General features: G+C 38.4%; 1 protein-coding gene across 3 annotated transcripts; it reads left to right on the forward strand.

Moving 5' to 3' along the window:
- Nucleotides 1–542: 542 nt before the first annotated feature.
- Nucleotides 543–19282, forward strand: E2F8 (E2F transcription factor 8). 3 transcript variants are annotated; one of them, XM_039361457.1, is made up of 13 exons: nucleotides 543–884; nucleotides 2140–2243; nucleotides 4817–5077; nucleotides 5326–5482; nucleotides 7718–8017; nucleotides 9621–9782; nucleotides 11035–11172; nucleotides 11453–11665; nucleotides 13499–13577; nucleotides 13928–14390; nucleotides 15191–15284; nucleotides 15603–15970; nucleotides 18451–19282. In XM_039361457.1, exons 2-13 carry the CDS (start codon nucleotides 2226–2228, stop codon nucleotides 18532–18534), a joined length of 2337 nt encoding a protein of 778 aa, XP_039217391.1. In that variant the 5' UTR covers nucleotides 543–884; nucleotides 2140–2225; the 3' UTR covers nucleotides 18535–19282. The 3 variants fall into 3 exon arrangements, with proteins under 3 accessions (XP_039217391.1, XP_039217392.1, XP_039217394.1); XM_039361458.1 differs by having other exon boundaries at nucleotides 9705–9782; XM_039361460.1 differs by lacking the exon at nucleotides 15603–15970.
- The last annotated feature ends 2810 nt before the right edge of the window (nucleotides 19283–22092 follow it).

Raw genomic sequence — 22092 nt, forward strand, 5'->3', positions numbered from 1 at the left:
CAAGAACAGAACAGAAAATCTTCACTTGTTGGGCTTCTGTGTGTTGTGAACTCCAATTCTGTTTGGGGAAGGAACAATGTTACGGGACCAACTTTTTCTTCCTTTTAAAAAAAAAACGAATTCAGTGAGAGATACTAAGGAATCTTCTTAAGGAAAACCTGCCTTTTACTTTGTTCTGCAAGAAAGCAGATGAAGCGCTTCACATGTATTCAGCCGTACTTGTTTAGTCGGATTCACGTGTCCCCGGTATTGAGCCTTTAACTGGCCAATCCGGAAGACCGAGGGAAGCAGAATACACCCAAAGCTACGCGAAGCGACGTTTCTTCCGTTTTATCGCCCCCCCTCCCCCCACGATTTCTAAGCGCTACCGAACGAATTCTCAATTTTCTTTTCCCCCTCCCCATTTCCCTCCCAGTCCAAGAGAAAGAACACTTGATTGGCCAAGACAGGAAACCTTCTGAGGGTCTGATTGGTTGGAAACTTTATTTCTCTCCCTCGCCGTATTGTACTCTTCTGCCTGCTGAATTCAAATCGCTCCTGGGATGGGAGGGAAAAAGTTGAAGGAACGGCGCGCGGTTTGGTCTGAATAGTGGTAACTATGCCTTTAAAGCTTTCGCATCTGGGTGCAAGGCAAATGCAGAAAGCGGAGGGGAGCAAATACAGTATAGGACTGGGGCGTATTAGATACAATAACCCTGGTGGCGCCAAATGTTTAAACGGAGCGGCGAGATGCCTCCGCCCTTCTCTCAAGAGCCAATTGGAAGCAAGATGGCGAAGAATGGGGAGGAGCCCAATCCGAATGATGGAGCGCGGGGAGAATTCTCAAGTTGGAAGCGAAGGAGGAAGTTTGGCGGTGGGTGTTGAGGGCTGCTCGTCCGAAGTAGGTGAGTGGACTTCAGGGAAGGGGACGGTACTGCAGCAGAAGATTGCTGGGCATGGCTGGTATCGAAGTCGCCTCGGCCAGATGGGCGCCGTAGAAGTTTGATAAAATAAAATTAAAAACCGTTCTTGGAAACCTGGAGAAGTTGGGTTTATTCGAGCAACGTAGAAAGCAGCGAGAACAGAATTTGTGATCTTTTTTTTTAAAAAAAAAATCTTTGTTAAATTTGAAAAAGAAACATTAAAATTTAGCCAAACATATAAAGGGAAGGGAGCAACAGGAGATCTTTAAAAGTGACCAAAAAAACCTCGGTATCTGTTAGAGGCACATTTGAAGGACTTGTTTTAACTACTGCACTGGACTGTCTGATTTTTGTTACTGTAGTCTCGACCAACGTGCCTAGGTAGGAATTATAAAATCAAGCGCAACCACAAACGTATCTCAGTCTGACACTCCTCGTCCTTGAGTGTCATGAACATGAATGTAAAGCTGCACTGTGCCAGATGTAGCATCGCGCTGGAAATGTTTGTGTTATTATAAGCCCTGTAGTCTTTATTGTAATGTTAAGCTACTTGTTATACAACAGACTCAAGGCAACTTTGAAAACAGACCCTTGTAAAATTTATCTCAAAAGGCAATATAACGTCTATCTATTTAAATTTAGTTCCTCCTACGCTACACTTACAATCCTGTTTTGTACTTCTGTACTTCTATCCATTAGCTCACATCTTCTGTGAAACATGGAAAAATGATAAATACTGCTCAAAAGACAAAGTGGCCAAACACTGCTCTTTGAGAATGTTGCATTTTCTTCTAGAAAATCATTGCTTTTATTTAGTTCCCAACTACACCCTCACACTAATACTTTTCAGTGGAAGCAACATTATGCAAAGCATAGAAAATCTTCTGTACTATGAATGTCATAGATAAACCCCATAAATACTAACATCTACCTTCCATTATGACAATGGTAAAATAAGTTTTTTACACAATGCTTTTCAGTAAGCCTGAGAAGGATAGTCCAAGATACTGCTAAGAGTCACTTTGTGTGAGATGGGCAACAATAAAAAGAAATATCAGAAAGAGATGCCAGCCTTTATTATGCCGATAACATAAAACATTCTAAAGTAGCAGTAAGTACAGTACTGGTCTAAAAAAGTTGATATCCTTAGTGAATTTAAATCCAGATTTCTCTCCAATTCTAATTTCTTCATTAAAAGTTCATGTGTTAACTAATTTATTTCTTCTTTTTTTTTCAGAATGCTAAAAATGGTATCCCAGCATATAAACCAACATAATGTGTAATTAAACAAATGTATATAAAGCTGAAGCTAATAGTGACAATATGAATAAAGAGAACAAGGTAATTTATCTAAGCCCTTTCAAACTATCTTTTGTCATCTCTTATATCTTATATTCAAATTATAGACAAATGTTGTTTGCAAATTGCAGTAGTAAGAATACTGAAGCAACTCCAGGGTCGTTAATTGTTATGTTTTAGATATCCTGTGTTTTGATTGAGCAATATGGCTATATGTCACTCTTGACATAAAAGAAGGAGATAAGAAAATGGTTTACTAGGGTCAAACATTTTTCCTTGCCTATCTGATGTTGTCCTCTTATGTCTTTTTTTTTTGTCCATGGCTATTTTAAGATAATTTTACAGCAATTGTGTACACTGTCAAGTATAATATACTTCAAAGTTGCAGTACTGTCAGTTTCTCTTATGAAAAAAGGAAGTTACACTCTATATGTGCACAGAAATCAAGGCAGAGAGTTTTTTATAGGCATTGAGAAACTGTACCTCTCCCCTCAAGTCATGCCTGGTTGTCTCATCCCAGGAGGTGTTTCTGAGAGAAATGTGCAAAGAATGACAGATATAAATGCCAAGAATATATAATCCCAGCAGGGTCACTCAATGCGTGAAGGTCACACAGCTGTCCAGCTAAAGCAAGTAGGCATCTGTATTAAGTGGCAGCAAAGCTGGTTGTTTGGATGAGATGGTGGGCTTCAGGTGCCTCTTAATGCTTGTTGTCTGGCTGGATCTCAGAAGTGTGCCTTCTCCATTGCTGCCTAGGCCATTTGGAATAGCCACTGTGATCCTCAGAGTCTCTATCTTTTTAGCCTTTCAGAAAGTAATTAAGACCAGGCTTTTCCCCCCTCCCTCAAACTATTGCAGTAGTTTGGGATGGGTCAACATACACAGAGTTGATGGGATGTTAGAAAAACATCCTTTGTAAGAGTAATTTTGCTGTGTAGTGAGTTTTGTTGTGAGCTGCCTAGGATTATTGTATATAACATAGCAATACACTTAGACTTATATAGCACTTTACAGCCCTCTCTAAGCAGTTTTACAGAGTCAGCATATTGCCCCCAACAATCTGAGCCTTCATTTTACTGACCTCAGAAAGATGGAAGTCTGAGTCAACCTTGAGCTGGTGAGAATCGAACTGCTGGCAACTGGCAGTCAGCAGAAATAGCCTGCAGTACTGCATTTTAACCACTACGCCACCATGGCTCTTATAGACACCTACATAAGTTGTCTAAATTAATATAGAAATAAAACATTCCTGTATTTTACCAAGTAAGGTACTTTAATAGAAAAAAATATATTAACAAGATAGTGCTGAATGACAGGCCCCTTGAATTAGGTGGCATTCAATCTGTGAGTGAGAAACGCTGAGAATCTTTTAGAGTACTAATGTGTTCATGACGTATCTATATATCTATTTCCAGAGAGAGAAAGAGAGAGAGAGAGAGAGAGAAAGTTTTTTCCGGACAGACCGGTCTACTTGATGCACCTTAGTATTTTGACTGCTATACTGCAGTTCTACTTATAATCAGTTTTGATTATAATCAACTGCCTAGTATATAGGCTGGCCAGGTTTGAATCCCATAGAGGGTATGGCTAGCTAATGAGGGCAAAATAAGCTCAAAATAGCTATTCTAGTCTCCCTTTTAACTCTAACTCTTTGTCAACAAAAAAGAAATATATATAATTTCTTTTTTGTTGACAAAGTTAAAAAGTTAAATGGGAGACTAGAATAGCTATTTTGAGCTTATTTTGCTCTCATCAGCTAGCCATACCCTCTATGGGATTCAAACAATATATATCACATATATTATGTGATATATATATTTGTATTCATTTTCTATACCATAGAACTCAATATTGTTTGACTGAAATATTTAATAAATATAGTAACTATGCTACAATATTCTTTGCAATGTTTGTAATTAGGAAAAGAGTGACATCAGTAATTTCTGCATTAATTTAATTTAAGTCTTTCAAAGAGTTACACTGAAGTATAATATTGTCTAGCCAATTAAACTGAATGATGTTAGATATTCCAAATTGGTCCCATGCTTCTAACAAACACTGTGTTACTATTCAGACAAAGGATGGATATAGAAACACCATGTCCTTTTGTAACAGTTTATATAATTGCATTATGTATCAGTACACTAATTCATTATCATTCTAAAAAATATAAAACATTACATTTTCTACAGGAGTACCCTGTAATCTATTTTGCATTTCCCTATAGAACACTGGCTGCATTCACATATAACATCAATCCAGGAATGTTTAGGATAGGGAATGCAGTGAAAACCTAGGTCCCATTGGGACTATTTGTATATTACTTTAAGCCAAAAAAAAGCCTAATTAAAAAATATCTTTGATTCTTGTATCATCTTTGGGCATTTTTTGTTCTGATAAATGCTCAGAGTGACAAGAAAATAGACTAGGTATTTTAAATAAAAATGAGCTCTGTAAAATCCATCAGAAATAAGTATCAGTTTTGGCCAAAAATACAGTAAGGTTAATTTTGGCAACAAGGGTGTTTTTAAATATTACGATCAGGCTTTGAATCAACATTTTAATGCTCAGTATTGTTCTATTTTTGAGACACATTTTTTTCTTTCTTGGCTCAGGAAAATCAATGTTTTGAAATGCGTGAAAGCCCAGTCAAAACACCTCTAAAACAAAAGGCTGCCCCCAATTTGCTTTTGGCAGAGATCCAGCCTGCTGCTTCTGACTATCTGACCACACCACCAAAGCCCAATGAAAGTACTTCTGGTGATCCATGGACCCCAACAGCTAACCTTAGAATGCTGATTAGTGCAGCTAGTCCTGAAATTAGAAATCGAGAACAGGAAAAAAAATGGTCCGATAATAAAAGTGAAGGCCTTGAGGTAAAACATTTTTTTTGTTTCATTTTGTCATACTTGTAGTAGTAGTAGTTGTAGTAGTAGTAGTAGTAGTAGTAGTAGTAGTAGTTGCTTCAACAGTGAGATGAGCGGCATACAAATGAAATAAATATGCTTGTTATACATGTAAAAACAAGACTAAATTATATATGTATTTGGAACGTACATTGCTTGACATTGTATTAATCAATTCTCCCGTGTTAGAGCTTTTTTTCCCCCCTTTCTCTCTGCAGCATCATTTGTCAGGAGAAGAATATGAAAAGTCTCAACCAAGCCGTAAAGAGAAAAGCCTTGGATTGCTATGTCATAAATTCTTAGCTCGCTATTCCAGTTACCCCAATTTTTCTAAAAACAATGAAATATGTCTTGATCAGGTAGCAGAAGATCTAAGTAAGTCTGAGCATTGTGTCATCTTTTATTTTTTTCTGGGCAAATCTTATGCCTACTAAAAGGTGCATATGAATGTGCAAAATATATTAGTTCAAGAATAAAAAGTTCTACTCCTCTTCATGTTTCCAGAATCTCTCTCCAACCATGCTGTTCTGGAATAGGTTACAGTTTTTGAACATAAATCCTCCGAATTGGCAGCAATTAGAGTAGTCCTAAACAAGGTTATTTTGTTCATAGCATCATACTGTATCTGGAGTATTTGGAATGTAATTCCAAATATCTATTTTTTATTCTTTATATTTATTTCAAATGGTAATAATATTACTGTGTTTTGTATTATTTGTTTGTTTGTTCATTTTCTGTAGCAGCTCATCTCGGTCAGTGACTGGAAGGCTTACAGTTCATAAAATACATTATAATTAATTAAAAAAACATTTTAAACCAGTAAAAGCAGTAAAAAAACATTAAAAATATCCAATTCAAGATACACAAGAGCAAGGTATTTGGCCTGTTAGCAATATAGCCAGGCCTTTGGCATATTCAGCGCCCCAAGCTCGGGAACAGAGCCAGGTTATACATTATACATGCTTAGTGCTAGAAGTACATTGCTTGTTTTAATTAAAATATAAATCTCTAAAATATATATCCCTAAAGAATTATCACTTGCTAAATGCAGAGTTGTGAAAATATAATTGGCTTTTCAAACCACAAAACAGCTAGATGTTTTGTTCTCCGATATCTTAAAATTCAATAATCATTTTTCCCCTTTCAGTTTGTTTTCTTATGCATATTGAAAAAGCCCAAAATACAAGAGTTTTGGAAACCAGTGTATATCAATAAATTTTGTAAAAACCACATAACTAGGAAGTATCAAACTAAACACATTAAAAAAATCTTCCTAGAAAATCTAGAACAGGGGCCTCAAATTCCTCAGCTCATTGACTCTTTTGTGAAGTTTCAAATTATTCCTTAACCCCCAAATATTTGTTATAGGAGAATAATTTAATAAATACTATTTTAACAAATAGCACTATGAAAAATAATAAAATAGAGAAAACTCGAGGCTACCCGCGCTGGAGGCTGTCAATCCTCCCAAGTAAACAGATAGGAAACACAACCAGATGAATTAATTCTATTTTATTATAAAGCTACACTAACAGATTCTTTCAAGTCTCAAAGTACAAACTTTCCACCACCACTTTTAACCACCTGATTAATTAGAGCAGGGCCTACCTAAATTTCTTTCTCTGACCATTAATCCATTGGGGGCCTCTCCCTCTCTTATTTGGTTTCCTAGACAGCATCTTATCCCTTGAGGTCATCTATACAGTCGATTACAGCAGCTGATCATCCAACCCTGGGTAACACTGTTTTACCACTAGCCCTCTTCAGGACTAGGGACTAGCACGGACCTGTACAGAGACTCTAAAAGATTATTTGACCCCTATCGATCTTCCATTATTTATCAACCACCTATTAACCCACCCACCCCTAGACAGATTCCCTTTTGACCGCTAACTATCAACCCCTTAGATAATTGGGGATAATATTTGCTGGTTTGAGGAACTCTGATTTTTTTGGGGGGGGGATTACAGAGATGTCTTTAAAAGCATATTATTTTATAGCCCAATTTATCAGCCCCAACCCCATCTGGGTGGTTTTAAAGAGACTTAAGTTTATATTAACGGAACAAGATAAAAGCTACAGGGAGCCAATAAAACACTATTCATGTATTCTAGCAGTCAAGGAAAAACCGTTTTCAGGCTTCAATAATCAATGTATAAAGATCAATTTTTTTGAAAATAAAGTCTAGCACATATATAGTTGGCAGTAGGACCAATGCCTAAATACTTTCCTATTCTGGAATAATATCTGATTAGCACTTCTAGTTATTATAATGTATCACCTCCTTTGCTTCCTCAAAAATAACTTACATTCAAATTGTGTTGTTAAAATTTATGGTTATATTTTATATAACCTTTTTACGGCCCTGTAATCCCTTGATTCGGGGGGACTGTCGGGATGATTGGGTGGAGCTGAGTGTTTACTGGCTGGATGCCAGTTCATAGGGGATAGTTTTTCTCTGCACTCTGCCGCTACCTTTGATTATATTTTTCTATAATTGACGTCCTGTCATTAATTTTGACTGTTAAAGTATTTCAATGCATGTTTTAAAAAACTGATAAGATTGAAAAAGAAACTGTAAAATAATTTGTGATGTTTCCATCATTACAGATATTGAGCGCAGGCGAATCTATGACATAATGAATGTATTAGAAAGTCTTCACATGGTGAGCCGATTTGCCAAAAACAGGTATTCCTGGCATGGGCGTCATAATCTTAAAAAAACACTGCAGGCTTTGAAAAAAGTAGCTGAGGAAAGCAAGTACTCGGAACAAATCAAACTGACTAAAAAAGGAAAAAATGGGCAAGAGGATGAAAACACTGGCCAGAATATTGAATGGATGCCAAAGCACGCTAGGTCAAATTATCATACAGATTTTGTGGAACTACCTGGGATGGAACTTCAAGCAGGTAATTCTAAGAAAGGCAGGTTTATAGATGGAGATGTCCTATGATTCCATTTGCTAAAATGCAGGAGTATAATCCATTAGTTAGATCAGTGGTTCTCAACCTGTGGGTCGGGACCCCATTTGGGGTCGAACGACCATTTCACGGGGGTCGCCAAACAACGCAGTCCGCCATTTTTTCCCCCTTTTCCTTAGCTGTGCTACTCCCTTTTATTCTAATGCAGGGGTTCTCAATCTTGGCAAATTTAAGACTTGTGGACTTCAACTCCCAGAATTCCTGGGAGTTGAAGTCCACAAGTCTTAAAGTTGCCAAGGTTGAGAACCCCTGTTCTAATGGCTTTTGAAAGCCAATAGAATAAACTCTCTTGAATAGAATCTAATTCTATTTGCTTTCAAAAGCCAATAGGAATTGTCCAGGCTGTCTCTGCCCTGCTGAGCCCGCCAAAAGTCCCATTCTGCAAATGGTGCTGCACCAGTTGAGTAGTCCTCGACTTACGACCGGTTGGGGGTCGCGGCATTAAAAAGGTTGAGAACCACTGAGTTAGATTAACTATTTTTAAAAGCGGTTTTAACACCAGTGCTTAAAAAAAATGAAGATTGAAAAACTAATCTAAAAGGCATTAACCTTCTCTTTGAGCCTTTTCTAAAATCACATCTGGAATGGTGTGTGCTATCATACCAGAATCAGCTAGGAATGGAATCGGAGATAAATATTGCAAAATCTATAAATAATCTTGCTGAAAACAAATGCAAATCTTCGTCCTTTAGTAACCACGTTTGGGCTTGTTAACCAAAGTGGTTGCTAACTGAACAGTCATCTGACCACAACTGCTTTTGATTTTACTTCAGCTTTCCTTTGCTTTAAAGCCTCAGAAGGATATGAGCCCAGCGATTGGGGAAAGTTTCCGAAACTTGACTCTTGAGGAAGCTGAGTAAAAGGGGAAATCCTATACCCTTTTTTCCTATTCCCCAGTTTTTGGAATACTCATTTTGACCTTGTGATAATTAATAAGAAAGGAATTGATATTTGTGTTTACATTCATTGGAGGAGAAGAGATTACAAGAGAGTAAGTAGGTACACAGTAGAGAAGAAACATCAAAAGGAATGCACTAACATTAGAGGTTTCCCAAGCGTGCCCGTTGTAAACAGCTTAGGGAGCAAACAAAAACTGATTAGAGTCTTGTCAATATCAGGCAGCAGTGCCAGAGAGCCTGAGGTTTCTAATCAGCTAAGTTCACAGAGCTAAGCTTGTTAACTTGTGGTTACTACTTTGTAGGGATGCACTATGCTGTGAAGAAAAGCAGCTAGGAAGAGAGAGCCTGTTTAGGCAATCTTTCCTCTCTCTGAGGGGGTCATAAAGACAGGTATTGATCACAAAGTGATTTTTTTTATCGCCATCATAAATGCAAATGATCACTATCTGAGGCAGTCTCAAAATGAGTACCTGTACATAATGTATTGATGCAAATATCAACAATTAATTGATAAACTAAAACCTATCCAGTAATTAACCAAAATCAGATCCTAGTGAAATATGCCATCTTCCAATTACTAGGTGATTTGGATTTACTTCTATATTTGGTTGTTGTCTCTTTTCTTTGTACAGCTTCAGTAAATAGTCGTAAAGACAAGTCTTTAAGAGTGATGAGCCAGAAATTTGTAATGTTGTTTCTTGTGTCATATCCCCAAGTTGTGAGCCTTGAAGTTGCTGCTAAAAGTTTGATTGGCGAAGACCATTGTGAATCACTGGATAAAAGCAAGTTTAAAAGTAAGTGGTAAAAAGTCCTATCTCGTGTGCCTGATTTAGTTTATGTGATAAAAAAAAGTTACGGTGAGCCATAACCTTATAAAAATTAACTTCCTTGCCTACCAGGAAGTTAACTGATCCCATTGCTACCTGAAAAGCTGGCCAGAATTTTGTTGCCCAATTTCAATGGCAGGGTGCTAAGGGGCTGTAGATGGATGATGGTGACATATGGATTGTGGACTGCTATGATAAACCATGGTTTTACATGAAACTGGCTGCATCCTCACAACATGCTTAGGTTAAAAAAAAACTCAAACTATATTATGAGATGTGACTACAGTCAATGTGATGAGAGTAATTGTACTGCTCAGAAAGCCTTCATCTTAAAAGTGCATCTCTCTTTGGGGTTTAAATTATCCATTATTATCTCCAAGAAATCTTTTCTTATAGACTGGATGAAACCCTAATAAAATTGTCTGGAAAATCATTTTACCGCAACCACCTGCTCCCCTCTATTCAGCTTGTTCGCCCATCATACTCTTTTTTTTCAAGCAGCAGAAATGATACTAAACCATCTCATCTTTGTGATGGGCTGCTAGGATAATTGACCAAAATCTCAGTGACAACACTCCATAGCACTTCTGACTGACTGACTGACATAACTGTTCAGGCCACCGTAACAAGCATTTGATTGGTTATTAAAGTTGCTTCCCTTAGCTTCAAAGAGGAAAGCTTTCCCACAGTACGTTTATTGCTCTGTTCTTTTTGATTCCTGGTTTTTAAAAACTTTCACTCCTCTTAACTTTCACTGAATAAAACAAAAATGTTGCATGCTGAAATGGGCCTCTGTTGCTGTAAAAGGCATCCAAATCATTGTAACATGAATTGAGAGTGATCTTTCAAAGGCCATTCCTGGGAAGAAGGTTTAGGATCCATATTTCTATAACCCGCATTGAATAATTTTAATTCTCAGTTTTAAATTAGAATAATGATTGTAATTCTGTTTCCAGATCACTGCATTAAATATTTCTCCAAAGGAAAACAAAAGCAAATGCGTTTTAAGAATACTAAATATGGGGTTTGGTAGAATGCAAAATGTTGACTGTCCACCCTGGCCTGTTTATCTGCGTTGTGTCAAAGATCCCTCAAACTGAAATATTCCTGTTGTATCTATATTTAGAACAACGTAGCAGAAAGGGGAGGAAAGAGTCTAGCGTTAACAATTTTGAATTTCTGTTTTTATATTTTTCATTAGCTTTTTAACTTATTTCAGCTAAAATTCGAAGACTATATGATATTGCTAATGTTCTCAGTAGCCTTGAGCTCATCAAGAAGGTTCATATTGTAGAAGAGAAAGGCCGCAGACCAGCATTTAAATGGATAGGACCAAATGTTTTTTCTGATATTAAAGGTAGGTGCGTTATTACTTTTGAACAAGATGTAGAGTATTTTTGAGCTACAACTAGATTTAATATTAACTTCTGCTCATTTGTGCTACTCCCAACCAGTAAAAGCCGTATCAGAGTTAACATGGTTAATTTTTCCTTGGGGTCACTATATTAACATAATATATCAGTATGTATATTCATAATTAGAGAACTAATTACTCATTTTAACATAAATATTTAGAAGTGATACCTGTCAAAACCAAGAATAGAAAAATAGTATATTAATGTTAGAATTCTCTGTAGATTGTATTATAGATACCCAGCCAAAATTGGATGCAATGCCACTTGCTGTGGAAGATAAATCTTTTAAAGAGCGTTGTTCTAAGAATCTCTTCCCTAATAATAGCAAACAATTTTTCACACGGCATCCGTCTTTGATAAAACTGGCAAAGAGTAAAGAAAATGATCTGAGAAAGAGTCATTCAGCTCCAGGCAGCCCTGTCAAAAAACATTCAGGTATGTAGGATGCAAAATGTTTCATATAGTTGTGGGGAAAAATATTAAAATAAGGAATGGTGGTATTTGTTCTTAATTTTTTACTGTGGAATACAAAATGTGTAAATGTGGTTCATAAGCAGAGGATGCTATCTCCAAGTCTGGTTTTTTTTTATTATTTTTGAGCAGTTTTTCTGACTACAGGTAGTCCTTGACTTACAACAGTTCGTTTAGTGATCATTTAACATCACTGAAAAATGTGACTTATGACCGTTTTTCATAGTTACAACCTTTACGGCATCCCCATGAACATATGATCAAAATTCAGATGCTTGGCAATTAGTTCATTTGAATAGAATAGAGCTGGAAGGGACCTTGGAGGTCTTCTAGTCCAGCCCCCTGCTCAAGCAGGAGAACTTATACCAGTGGTGGAGAACCTATGGCACGGGTGCCAGAGGTGGCACTCGGAGCCCGCTCTGTGGGCACATGTGCTGTTGCCCCAGTCCTAGGCCTTCAGCTGGGTTTTATAAAACCTTTTCGCTTTAGGTTCAATCAATCAGTCAATTTCAACTTCTCACAGGAAAAAAAAAAGATCTTGCAAAGTTGGAATTGATTGATTGAACTTTTTAGTCCCACCCAGTCTGCCGTTACCACCGCAGCCACGCCCATCCAATGGGACACACACCCCCAATTGGCCACACCCAGCCGGCACTCGACGATGCATTTGTGGGTTTTGGATTTCAGTTTGGGCACTCGGTCTCTCAAAGGTTCGCCATCACTGACCTATACCATTCCTGACAAGTGACTGTCCAGTCTCTTCTTTAAAACCTCCAGTGATGGAGCACCCACAACTTCTGAAGGCAAGCTGTTCCATCGGTTAATTGTCCTCACTGTTAGGAAGTTTCTCCTTAATTCCAGGTTGCTTCTCTCTTTGATCAGTTTCCAACCATTGTTTCTTCTCTTGCCCTCTGGTGCTTTGGTTTGACCCCGTCTTCTTTGTGGCAGCCCCTCTAATACTGGAATACTGCTATCATGTCACCCCTGTTCTTCATATGTTTTAGTCTGTAGGTCTTTGATCATCCTAGTTGTTCTTCTCTGAACTTTTTCCAAGGTATCAACATCTTTTTTGTGATAAGGTGACCAAAATTGGCTGCAGTATTCCAGTGTGTGGTCTTACTAGGGTTTTATAAAGCGGTACTAATACTTTGCATGATCTTGATTCTATGCCTCTGTTTATACAACCCAGGATTGTATTAGCTTTTTTGGCGGCTGCTGCACACTGCTGGCTCATGGTCAAGTGATCGTCCACTAGGACTCCAACTCTCGCAGTTACTGTTTTTAAGCCAGGTCTCACCCAATCTGTACTTAAACATATTCATGACCTTTGCTGTGTACCAGGGTCACGAGATCCCCTTTGCAATCTTCTGACAAGCAAAGTCAATGGGGAAGCCAGATTCACTTAACAACCAGGTTACTAACTTATCAACTGCAGTGATTCACTTAACAACAGAAATTTGGGGCTCAATTGTGATCGTAAGTCGAGGAATTCCTGTACTTGTTTTATGAGAATGAAATATATATGTATGTGTTCCACTTGGAGGTTTGGAAAAACTAGAACGTAATGGTTTAGGTAGAGAAAATAAATTGATAATAAGAAGATACATATAACATCTCTCTGTCATCTTATCTCTTCGTGGAACAAGCTGTGTCAAGGATACTAATTTAGATCATAAGAAAAGGCCATAAGCCAAACCATATAAGCACTATCAGTGATGGACTTTAGAAGGAGGTTCAGTTGGATCAAAATCTTAAATAATATGCAAATTAAATGCTTCTATTTCTTTTCTTATAAAGACTCAAATCGTTCAACTTTTCCAAGCAAGATGGCTCAACTTGCAGCAATATGCAAGCAACAATTAGATGAACAATCAAGGTATATTTCTACACAAGGCACGGTGGTTGCTAATTAATGTTGAAATTAATTAATTAAATCTGTTGAAATCAGCAGTTCATAGCTGCTGTTTATACCAGCAGTTAACATAATTATGACATAGTAATATCACCACAGCTTCTAAAATCTGAAGTCCATTGACTTTTTTACTTACTATTTACTTTGACTTACACTTCATAATGTAGTTATTGTAAATATTAAAAATATATAAATACATTATATATGTGTTTAGGGGGTGTTATTTTCCAGATAAAAAGATTTTATTGTCTTGTGCTACCTATCAGGAGAGAAAATTTGGATTAAAGACTTAACACTGAATTCATTTTTTTTAGGGAATGTGAAAAGGTAAAAAAGAAATTGGAAGACACTTCGCCTTCTGAATCTTGTCGGAGGCCCAAAGCAGTCTTGTTACCTTCTCAAACTGCAATCTTATCCCCGACCTCCAACTCAATACTTCCCCCTGTCCTTTCTACTCTGCCACCTACAGCATATCTGAATCCGTCTCAAGTACAGATAGTGACCACATATCCAAGTTACATGGTATATCCTGTTTCTGCTACTAATGTGACCAAAATTAAGACTCCTGTGGAAACTCTCACTGAAACATTTACTAAAGACAATTTTAATGATTGGAAAAAAGCTGAAGAGCTGCAACTCTGGCTAACTAAGGAACCCAGTGGAACAACAGATGATTTGATATCTGGGAAATGTTTTAAAAGATCTAACCTTCTACTAGAAGATAGTCCAATTAAAAAATATAAGAGTGAAAAGATGGAACTTCAAGATTCACTACCGGTAAGCTATCTTTAGGTGTAATTGTTCCATGTATTAAATAATTTTCTGTTGCAGAAAAACCTAACAACATTTCACAAGTCATTCTTAAATTACATAGGATACTACAGAAAGCCCAGGAGAAAGTATTTAATAAATGCAGCTGCTCTAATGCCTTTCCTTTGCATTTTTTTTTACCCATGAAAGCAGCTTTTTTTTAGTGATAAATCAACCAAAATATTATATATTTAAAATATACCAAAGCTCTCTAAAGCAGAATTCTAAATTCCTATATATTTCAGGGTAAGTCTGTTAAAGATAAAAATCACCAAGGTTCTGTAACTTCTCATGTAAATCAGGAAGTCTTAATTTCACCAGTGACTAAGCAAAATAAACATGTACACAGAGAAGTGAAACTGAGTTGTGAACAGGAAGAGCAGGGAGATACTTTTAAATAGGATCAACTCAGCAGGGCACAGAAAATGCCTCCAGGATTTGCAGCTCCTCTACCAAAGGCACGTTCCCTGTCAGACATTATATACTTATATCTTCTTCTGAAAGGCTCAGGAGTTTAATAATATTGAAAAGATTTTTTTCTTTTCATACCAAAGTAAGAAAGTAACTTCAAGATCAGTGCAGGAGAAAGCAATGATGGCAACCAAAGATACAGGCCCATTTTTGTTCTTTAGTTTTATACTGTATTACATGCAAACTATGGCTACATCTTGTTGGAAAGCTGGTTTGCTCTAGTGATTAAGGCACCAGGTTAGAAACCGGGAGACTATGAGTTCTGTAGTCCTATTACGTCTCTTACGTTTCCTCAGGATATCAAGGTCCCCAGTGACGTTGCTGTGTCCAGTAAGAAGAAAGCAGAGTTTTTTTCAGTGGAAAAGAAATCCTACAGTTCTTCCAATCTAGGTAAGTATATGTTGACCACGCCACAGGATTATTCAAAGTTAATTCATTTTGACATCTTCTATCAGCGGTTAAGGAATACAGGGATTTAATAATGAAACTAGATAAAATGACTTTATATATGAAGCTTCCAGCTGCATAGAGATTGGGTCAGCTCTAATCAATAGCTCTTAAGCCCATTGCTTCTTCATGCTTAATTGCCACCTTCTCCAAACTCACAGTAGTTGGCGGAACTAAACTGCTTTTTGCGTATTAATATAAGTTGCATGGCATAAAGTATGTTCCCTTGTAATAGTGTGTTCTCTTTCTTCTTTGCTCTAGGTCAAATTCCAGTGACATCTAATTTCCCTACTTTTCATATAACACCTCTTAACCTAATGGTACCACCACCTTCTGTAGCAACCACATCCTCAGGGAACGGTACTGTTGCGTCAGTCCAGGTTAACCCTACCCCGCCTCAGAGCACCTTAGTTCTGAACATTATGCTACAACAGTTAGGAATGATGCCAGCCAATGTACAGATGTCTACAGATCACCTACATCAATCCGCTTTCATCTGTCAAGGAGCAGAACATGTTAGTCCTGTCCCAGTAAGTGTAGGATTGCAGCAAGCGACTGTATCACAGAACGTCTTACTAAGGGATTACCAAGATTTACATGAAAAATTGGTTCCAACCACTCCTCAGGAGGTAAGATTCTTTTTAAAAATATTAAGTAATTGGGGCTCTGCAAATCCTTTCAAAGAGGCACAGAAGTGCATACTGAGCATTCCTTGAGCTTTTAACTGGCTGGTCATCTTAGAATGTGAAATACTTGCCTAAGCAAAAATATCTGATTAAAAAGTATATAAAACACATCAGAATCCTAAGAAAAGCAACAAGAGGACCATTGGAAAAACTGAAGATTGTAATAATAATAATAATAATGATGATGATGATAACAAAATACAAAAACCTACAAATAGAAATAGAAAGACTATGGCAAAAGCAAGCAAGGGTAGTACCAATAGTGATAGGCTCCTTGGGTGCAATCCCAAAACAACTGGAGCACCACTTGAACACCATTGGCATTGACAAATTTGCTATTAGTCAATTGCAAAAGGCGGCCTTATTAGGAACTGCTTCCATCCTGCGACGATACCTGTAATACCATCAAACATCCACATCTGCCTATCCCAGGTCCTGGGTAAGGACTCGATAGGTAGACAAAATGCCAAATCCAGTCTGAACATCTGGCTGACTGTGCGATGATCCATAATAATAATAATAATAATAATAATAATAATAATAATAATAATAATAAAAAGTTGGGAGGGATCTTGGAGGTCATCAAGACCAACCCCCTGCTCAGGCAGGAAACCCTATAACATTTCAGACAAATGGCTGTCCAGTCTCTTCATAAAAACTTCCTGTGTTGGAGCATTCACAACTTCTGGAGGCAGGTTGTTCCATTGGTTAATTGTTCTAACTGTCAGGAAGTTTCTCTTTAGTTCTAGGTTGCTTCTCTCTTTGGTTAGTTTTCATCCGTTGCTTCTTGTCCTGCCTTCAGGCACTTTGAAAATAGCTTGACTCCCTCTTCTTTGTGGCAGCCCCTGAGATATTGGAACACTGCTATCATGTCCGCCCTCGTCCTTCTCTTCATTAAACTAGACATACCCAATTCCAGCAACCATTCCTTATATGTTTTAGCCTCCAGTCCCCTAATCTTTGTTGCTCTTCTCAAATGCTTTGCATTTTTCTAAGTGGTAGCCTGCACAGTACTTGCATTGCTTAAGCCTCTAATTAGAAGCAGCCTAACATACTGCAATCTGAACTCTAGATAAATATTTCTCATTGTATATCAGTGATAACAAGTATATACTGTACATTACAGTAATACTTTTTAAAAGTGCCTAAATATCCCATATATACTTTTGTATAAGCCCATAAGTTGTCTCATATTCAGTTATATTTGATTTTATAATGGAATTTGAAAAAAATATAAATTATTCCTTATACTATTGCCAAATCTGAAAATATTTTACTAGCTTTAAGAGAAACAAAATCACTGTCTTATTAATTTATAGTCATTTTTATTGGAGACTTTAGGAGAAGGAAGTGAACCAACCAATTACTTGGTGTGTATATAAACATGTATACTTTTTTAATGCTTTTCCTTTTATTAAGTTGTAGTGTGTATAAGACTAAACATTCTTCTGAAGGGCATTTATTCCCTTGCAGTAACATAAAATTGCTAGACCAGTGTAGGAGAGACTTACACAAAACTTTCCAATTCTGGAGCTTACCTGAAGCTTTTTCTTTCAGCGAGCTAGCATTGATCCTAGAAATTGCAGCCTAATGCAATTGATAAAATAACTGTAAATTGTACTACTAATACTTGGCCAGAACATGCATCCAACTGGCTGCGTTCTGATCCAACTGAAATTTATCAACTGTCCTTAAAAGCAGCTCTGTATAAAATCCTTTGCAATATCTAATCTGTATGACATCAGTGCATGACTTGCAGACCGTAATTCTAAGTTTTTCACAAAGAGGCAAAGGTGATTAGACACAGATAATACTTAGACACCTTAAACCAGCATCTCCAACCTTTCTGGCTTTGCAGTCCAGCAGAGGGAAGACAAGAGGGAACGGTTCAGTGTGAGCAGCTGGCGAGTGCCTACGCAGCACCATTTGCACAAGCAGCTGGCAAATGGAGCTGTGCACATGCTCACCCACGTGCAAGTGGAGCTTGCATGCGCATGCTTGCACGCCACTTCTCTGACCTGGTTCCGAATGGGCAGCAAACCGATAGTGGGCTGTGGCCAGGGGTTGGGGGGCCCCTACTTAGACAACTTGATATCTAGCGGAACTGGTAGCTGTGACATTGGTTCTTCAATTGTAATTCCTTCCAAGCCTGTTGTTACCAATCCAGAGCATTTCATTTGGGCCAAATATTAGCATATATGTATCCACGAAACTGTTTAAAAATTCTACATCTCCCCGTGGTGAAAAGTAAAGATATAGCAGAAGGCTGATTAATTGTGTGTCATCAAGTCCCAGGTAGAATGATCTGCATACTAACAATAATAAATTAAATATGTCTCTTGTCTAATTCATGCTAAAGAACTAAAGTTTCTTTAGCTGGTTAGCTTGCAAATAACATTAATTTTTTTTTTCCCTTCATCTAGACCAGTGTTCCTGTGACATTCATCGATTCTAAGAAAGGAAATGAAACGTCAAGTGATCGAAGCCAAGATCCTGGCTCTCATTGATCCTTTTGTGAATCAGAAGGAATTTTCCCAAAGACATTGCTAATTCTAAAGAAAATTTGGTAGATTAACAGAACATACATTTTCTCAAAGAAAATGCTGTATCCCCACCTGCAACAAATATAATTACAATACTTTGTTTCTGTCACATTAAAATTGTTCTTTGAAATTATTTTTAGGCATAGGGATGGTTTTTTTCCCATGCTGGATTTTGTTTTACTTTTATCTACAGTCATTTATTGAGCTACTCTTTTTTTGAATGAAGGATCATTCATCAATATTTTTACAAAAGTCATTTAGAATTTCATTGTCTATCTAACTATAACTTTATGATGTATAAAGCTAATAATACACAAAGAGTACATTCCAAGTACAAGCCTAGAGTGTTTTTAAAAATATAGAAGCTCTAGTTCTAAATGCCACAGTAATTCTTCGTTGTAAGTCTGATATTTTATCATGTCAATGTAAATTAAATGCAATATATAATTTAATGCTTATTTAATCTATTTTAAATTAATAATTGGAATTTATTTTTTTAAGTTTCTGTGATAAATGTTCAAATGATTTCATAATCAATATCTTATGTCTTGTTTGTTGTAATACTCCCCAAATTTTGTTTCTAGGTACAAATATTGTACCGTATTTTCCGGTGTATAAGACGACTTTCTAAACTCTGAAAATCTTCTCAAAAGTCAGGGGTCGTCTTATACGCAGGAATATACGGGTAGCTGTTCTCTGAATTTAAAACCAATCTGCCCCCTAGTGGCCAGCCCTATTTTTTTTTACAGAAATAAGCACTAACAGGACAAAGCTTTCTAGCAGCAAAGGAGCTCCTATTGTGCTCATCTATAAACAGAAATTCAATATTGTACTGTATTTTCTGATGTATAAGATGACTTTCTAAACCCTGAAAATCTTCTCAAAAGTTGGGGGTCGTCTTATACGCCCAGTCGCCTTATACGCCGGAATATACGGTAAGTTCAGCCTGAAATCTCTAGGGTTTGGGTAGTCAGAGTTGGTTTGGGATAACTCTATGGATGATTGGTTAACCTTTGGGCTTTTTTTCAACATGTCTTAAGTAGTTGGAAGTCAAGAGTATGCAATAGCTTTATAAATTATTTCTGTATTTTATTTCATGAAATATCTTGCTTCTTTAACTCCTGCAAATTATCTTTATTGTGAATAGGAAAAAAAATACAGTAATTGCTGTTTGTTGTTATATTGCTGTAAAACCAGCTACAGATCAAAAAGTATTTCCTTGAATGTTACTATTCTGGTTCTGGCTCCTAAACAGAAATGTACCTGCAATTTCTTCCCTATTGGTATTGTATGACTTTTGAAATATGTACTTCAGTCTTGATTTATATCCTGCTACCTATCATGCAAGTAACATTATTAGTTATCTGCTTTGGTTGAGCTTTTTTATGAAGCTATATGATCTTGTGACTGATGAAGTTATTTCTGGCTCTGATTAAGTCATTTTTGATATGCTTCTTTCAATCATTTGTATGATATGTGTAGTCTGCATGTTTGATTAACTCAACTGCATCTGGCACTTTCTATCATTTTTTAAAGTCAGTCTGTATTTCTACTTAGGACTATAGTATAGATGACATTATTTAGGTACTTATCTATTTTACTTGGGAAAAAGATGTATGTAATAGCATTTGGGTGAATCTTGCTGTAATATATTGATCACTTGCATAGTACATGTTTGCCAGCTGAAATGTTATAGCTGATGCAGTTAAATACAAGTTTGAAAAATATATGAAAAATTGTCACATACTCACATATTCCTAGATAAATAAAACATTTTAAAGAAGTCTTTTATATATCACTAGATATCTTTTGAGTTCCTTAAATTATAACTTAATTGTACATAGCTGTATGATTGCTATACTTTGCTGCACTTTTTTGTACTTGGGTTTAGGAACTCAATGGGCTTGTTTTGGAGTAGATATATATGACATTATTGCACTAAAATTACCTTTAAACATACATTTATAAGAAAAGAATAGATGCATGATCCTTAATAAGTCTATCAGAAATAATATTCTGTTTATGGGGAGGCCGCGAAAAGACATTAACCCTCTCACTTGAATTCCCTAGCTCAGGGGTAGGCAACCCAAAACACTCAAAGAGCCACTTGGACACGTTTCCCACCGAAAACAAAACACTGGGAGCTGCAAAACCCTTTTGATATCTAAAATGAAGATAACACTGCATATATCCTTTTTTACCTTTAATGTGTGTGTGTGTGTTTGTGTGTGTATATATAAAATAAAGATAAAAAAGGATATATGCAGTGTTATCTTCATTTTAGATGTCAAAAGGGTCTCTCTTTCTCTTTCTTTCCTCTCTTTCCTCTTTCTCTCTTTCCTCTCTTTCTTTCCTCTCTTCCTCTTTCCTCTCTCTTCTCTCTCTTTCCTCTTTCTCTCTCTCTCTTTCCCCTCTTTCTCATTCCTCTTTCTTTCCTCTAATTTTCTCTCTTTCTCTTCTCTTCCTTTCCTCTTTCTCTCTCCCTTTCCCTCCAGGTGAAGAGAGAGAGAGCGAAAGGCAGACGGTGCTGAACGGGGAGGGGGAGCAGGACGGGAGGCAGCAGCTCCCAGCCACCCCCCCCCACCATGCCCTCAGCCAAACAGGTGGGGAGGGGGAGGACGGGAGGCAGCAGCTCTGGTGGCGGTGGCGGCAGCTCCAGCAGCGGCCACTGCAGCATGGTTGCAGTCCCCACCGCCCATGGCCCCCACCCCGCCGCATCCTCAGCCACTTTGCTGTTGCAAGAGGAAGGTGCCAAGGCCAGGTGCACCATGGGCGGCCGCGCCGGGAACGGGGAGTGCCGCCGTGGGGACAAGGGGGGTCCTGATCGCTGCCGGCCCCGCTGGCTTCACAAAGTCTCCTGCAGCACCGAGGGCGGTGGTGGCGGCGGCTCCCTGAAAATGGCCGAGTAAGGCGCCACCAATGGGGCTGAGGTGGAGCCGGGCAGTGGAAAGCCCTGCGGCAGCCAGGTGAGCTTTGTGCCTGACTGCCGCCCTGCCAGGCCTGGGGAGACACGTGGCCGGCTCAGCTTTCCAGGGAGTGCTGGCCTCTGGCCCAGCTATGACTGCCACCCGGCCCAGCCTGGGGAGACATGTGGCCGGCTCGGCTTCCCGGGGAGCAATGCCTGCGCCAGCCACTGCCCCAGCCATGACTGCTGCCCGGCCTGAGGAGTCATGTGGCTGGCTTGGCTTCCTGGGGAGCGATGCCCACGCCGGCCGCTGCCCCAGCCATGACTGCCACCCGGCCCGGTCTGGGGAGACATGTGGCCAGCTCGGCTTCCCAGGAAGTGATGTCTGCGCCGGCCGCTGCCCCAGCTATGACTGCCACCCAGCCCGGCCTGGGGAGACATGTGGCCGGCTCGGCTTCCCGGGGAGCAATGCCTGCGCCAGCCACTGCCCCAGCCATGACTGCTGCCCGGCCCGGCCTGGGGAGACATGTGGCCAGCTCGCCTTCCCAGGGAGTGATGTCTGCGCCGGTCGCTGCCCCAGCCATGACTATCGCCCAGCCCAGCCTGGGGAGACATGT

The sequence above is a fragment of the Crotalus tigris genome, unplaced genomic scaffold (assembly GCF_016545835.1).
Source record: "Crotalus tigris isolate CLP2741 ecotype Arizona unplaced genomic scaffold, ASM1654583v1 scf7180000019267.1258330, whole genome shotgun sequence".
NCBI classification, from domain to species: domain Eukaryota; kingdom Metazoa; phylum Chordata; class Lepidosauria; order Squamata; family Viperidae; genus Crotalus; species Crotalus tigris.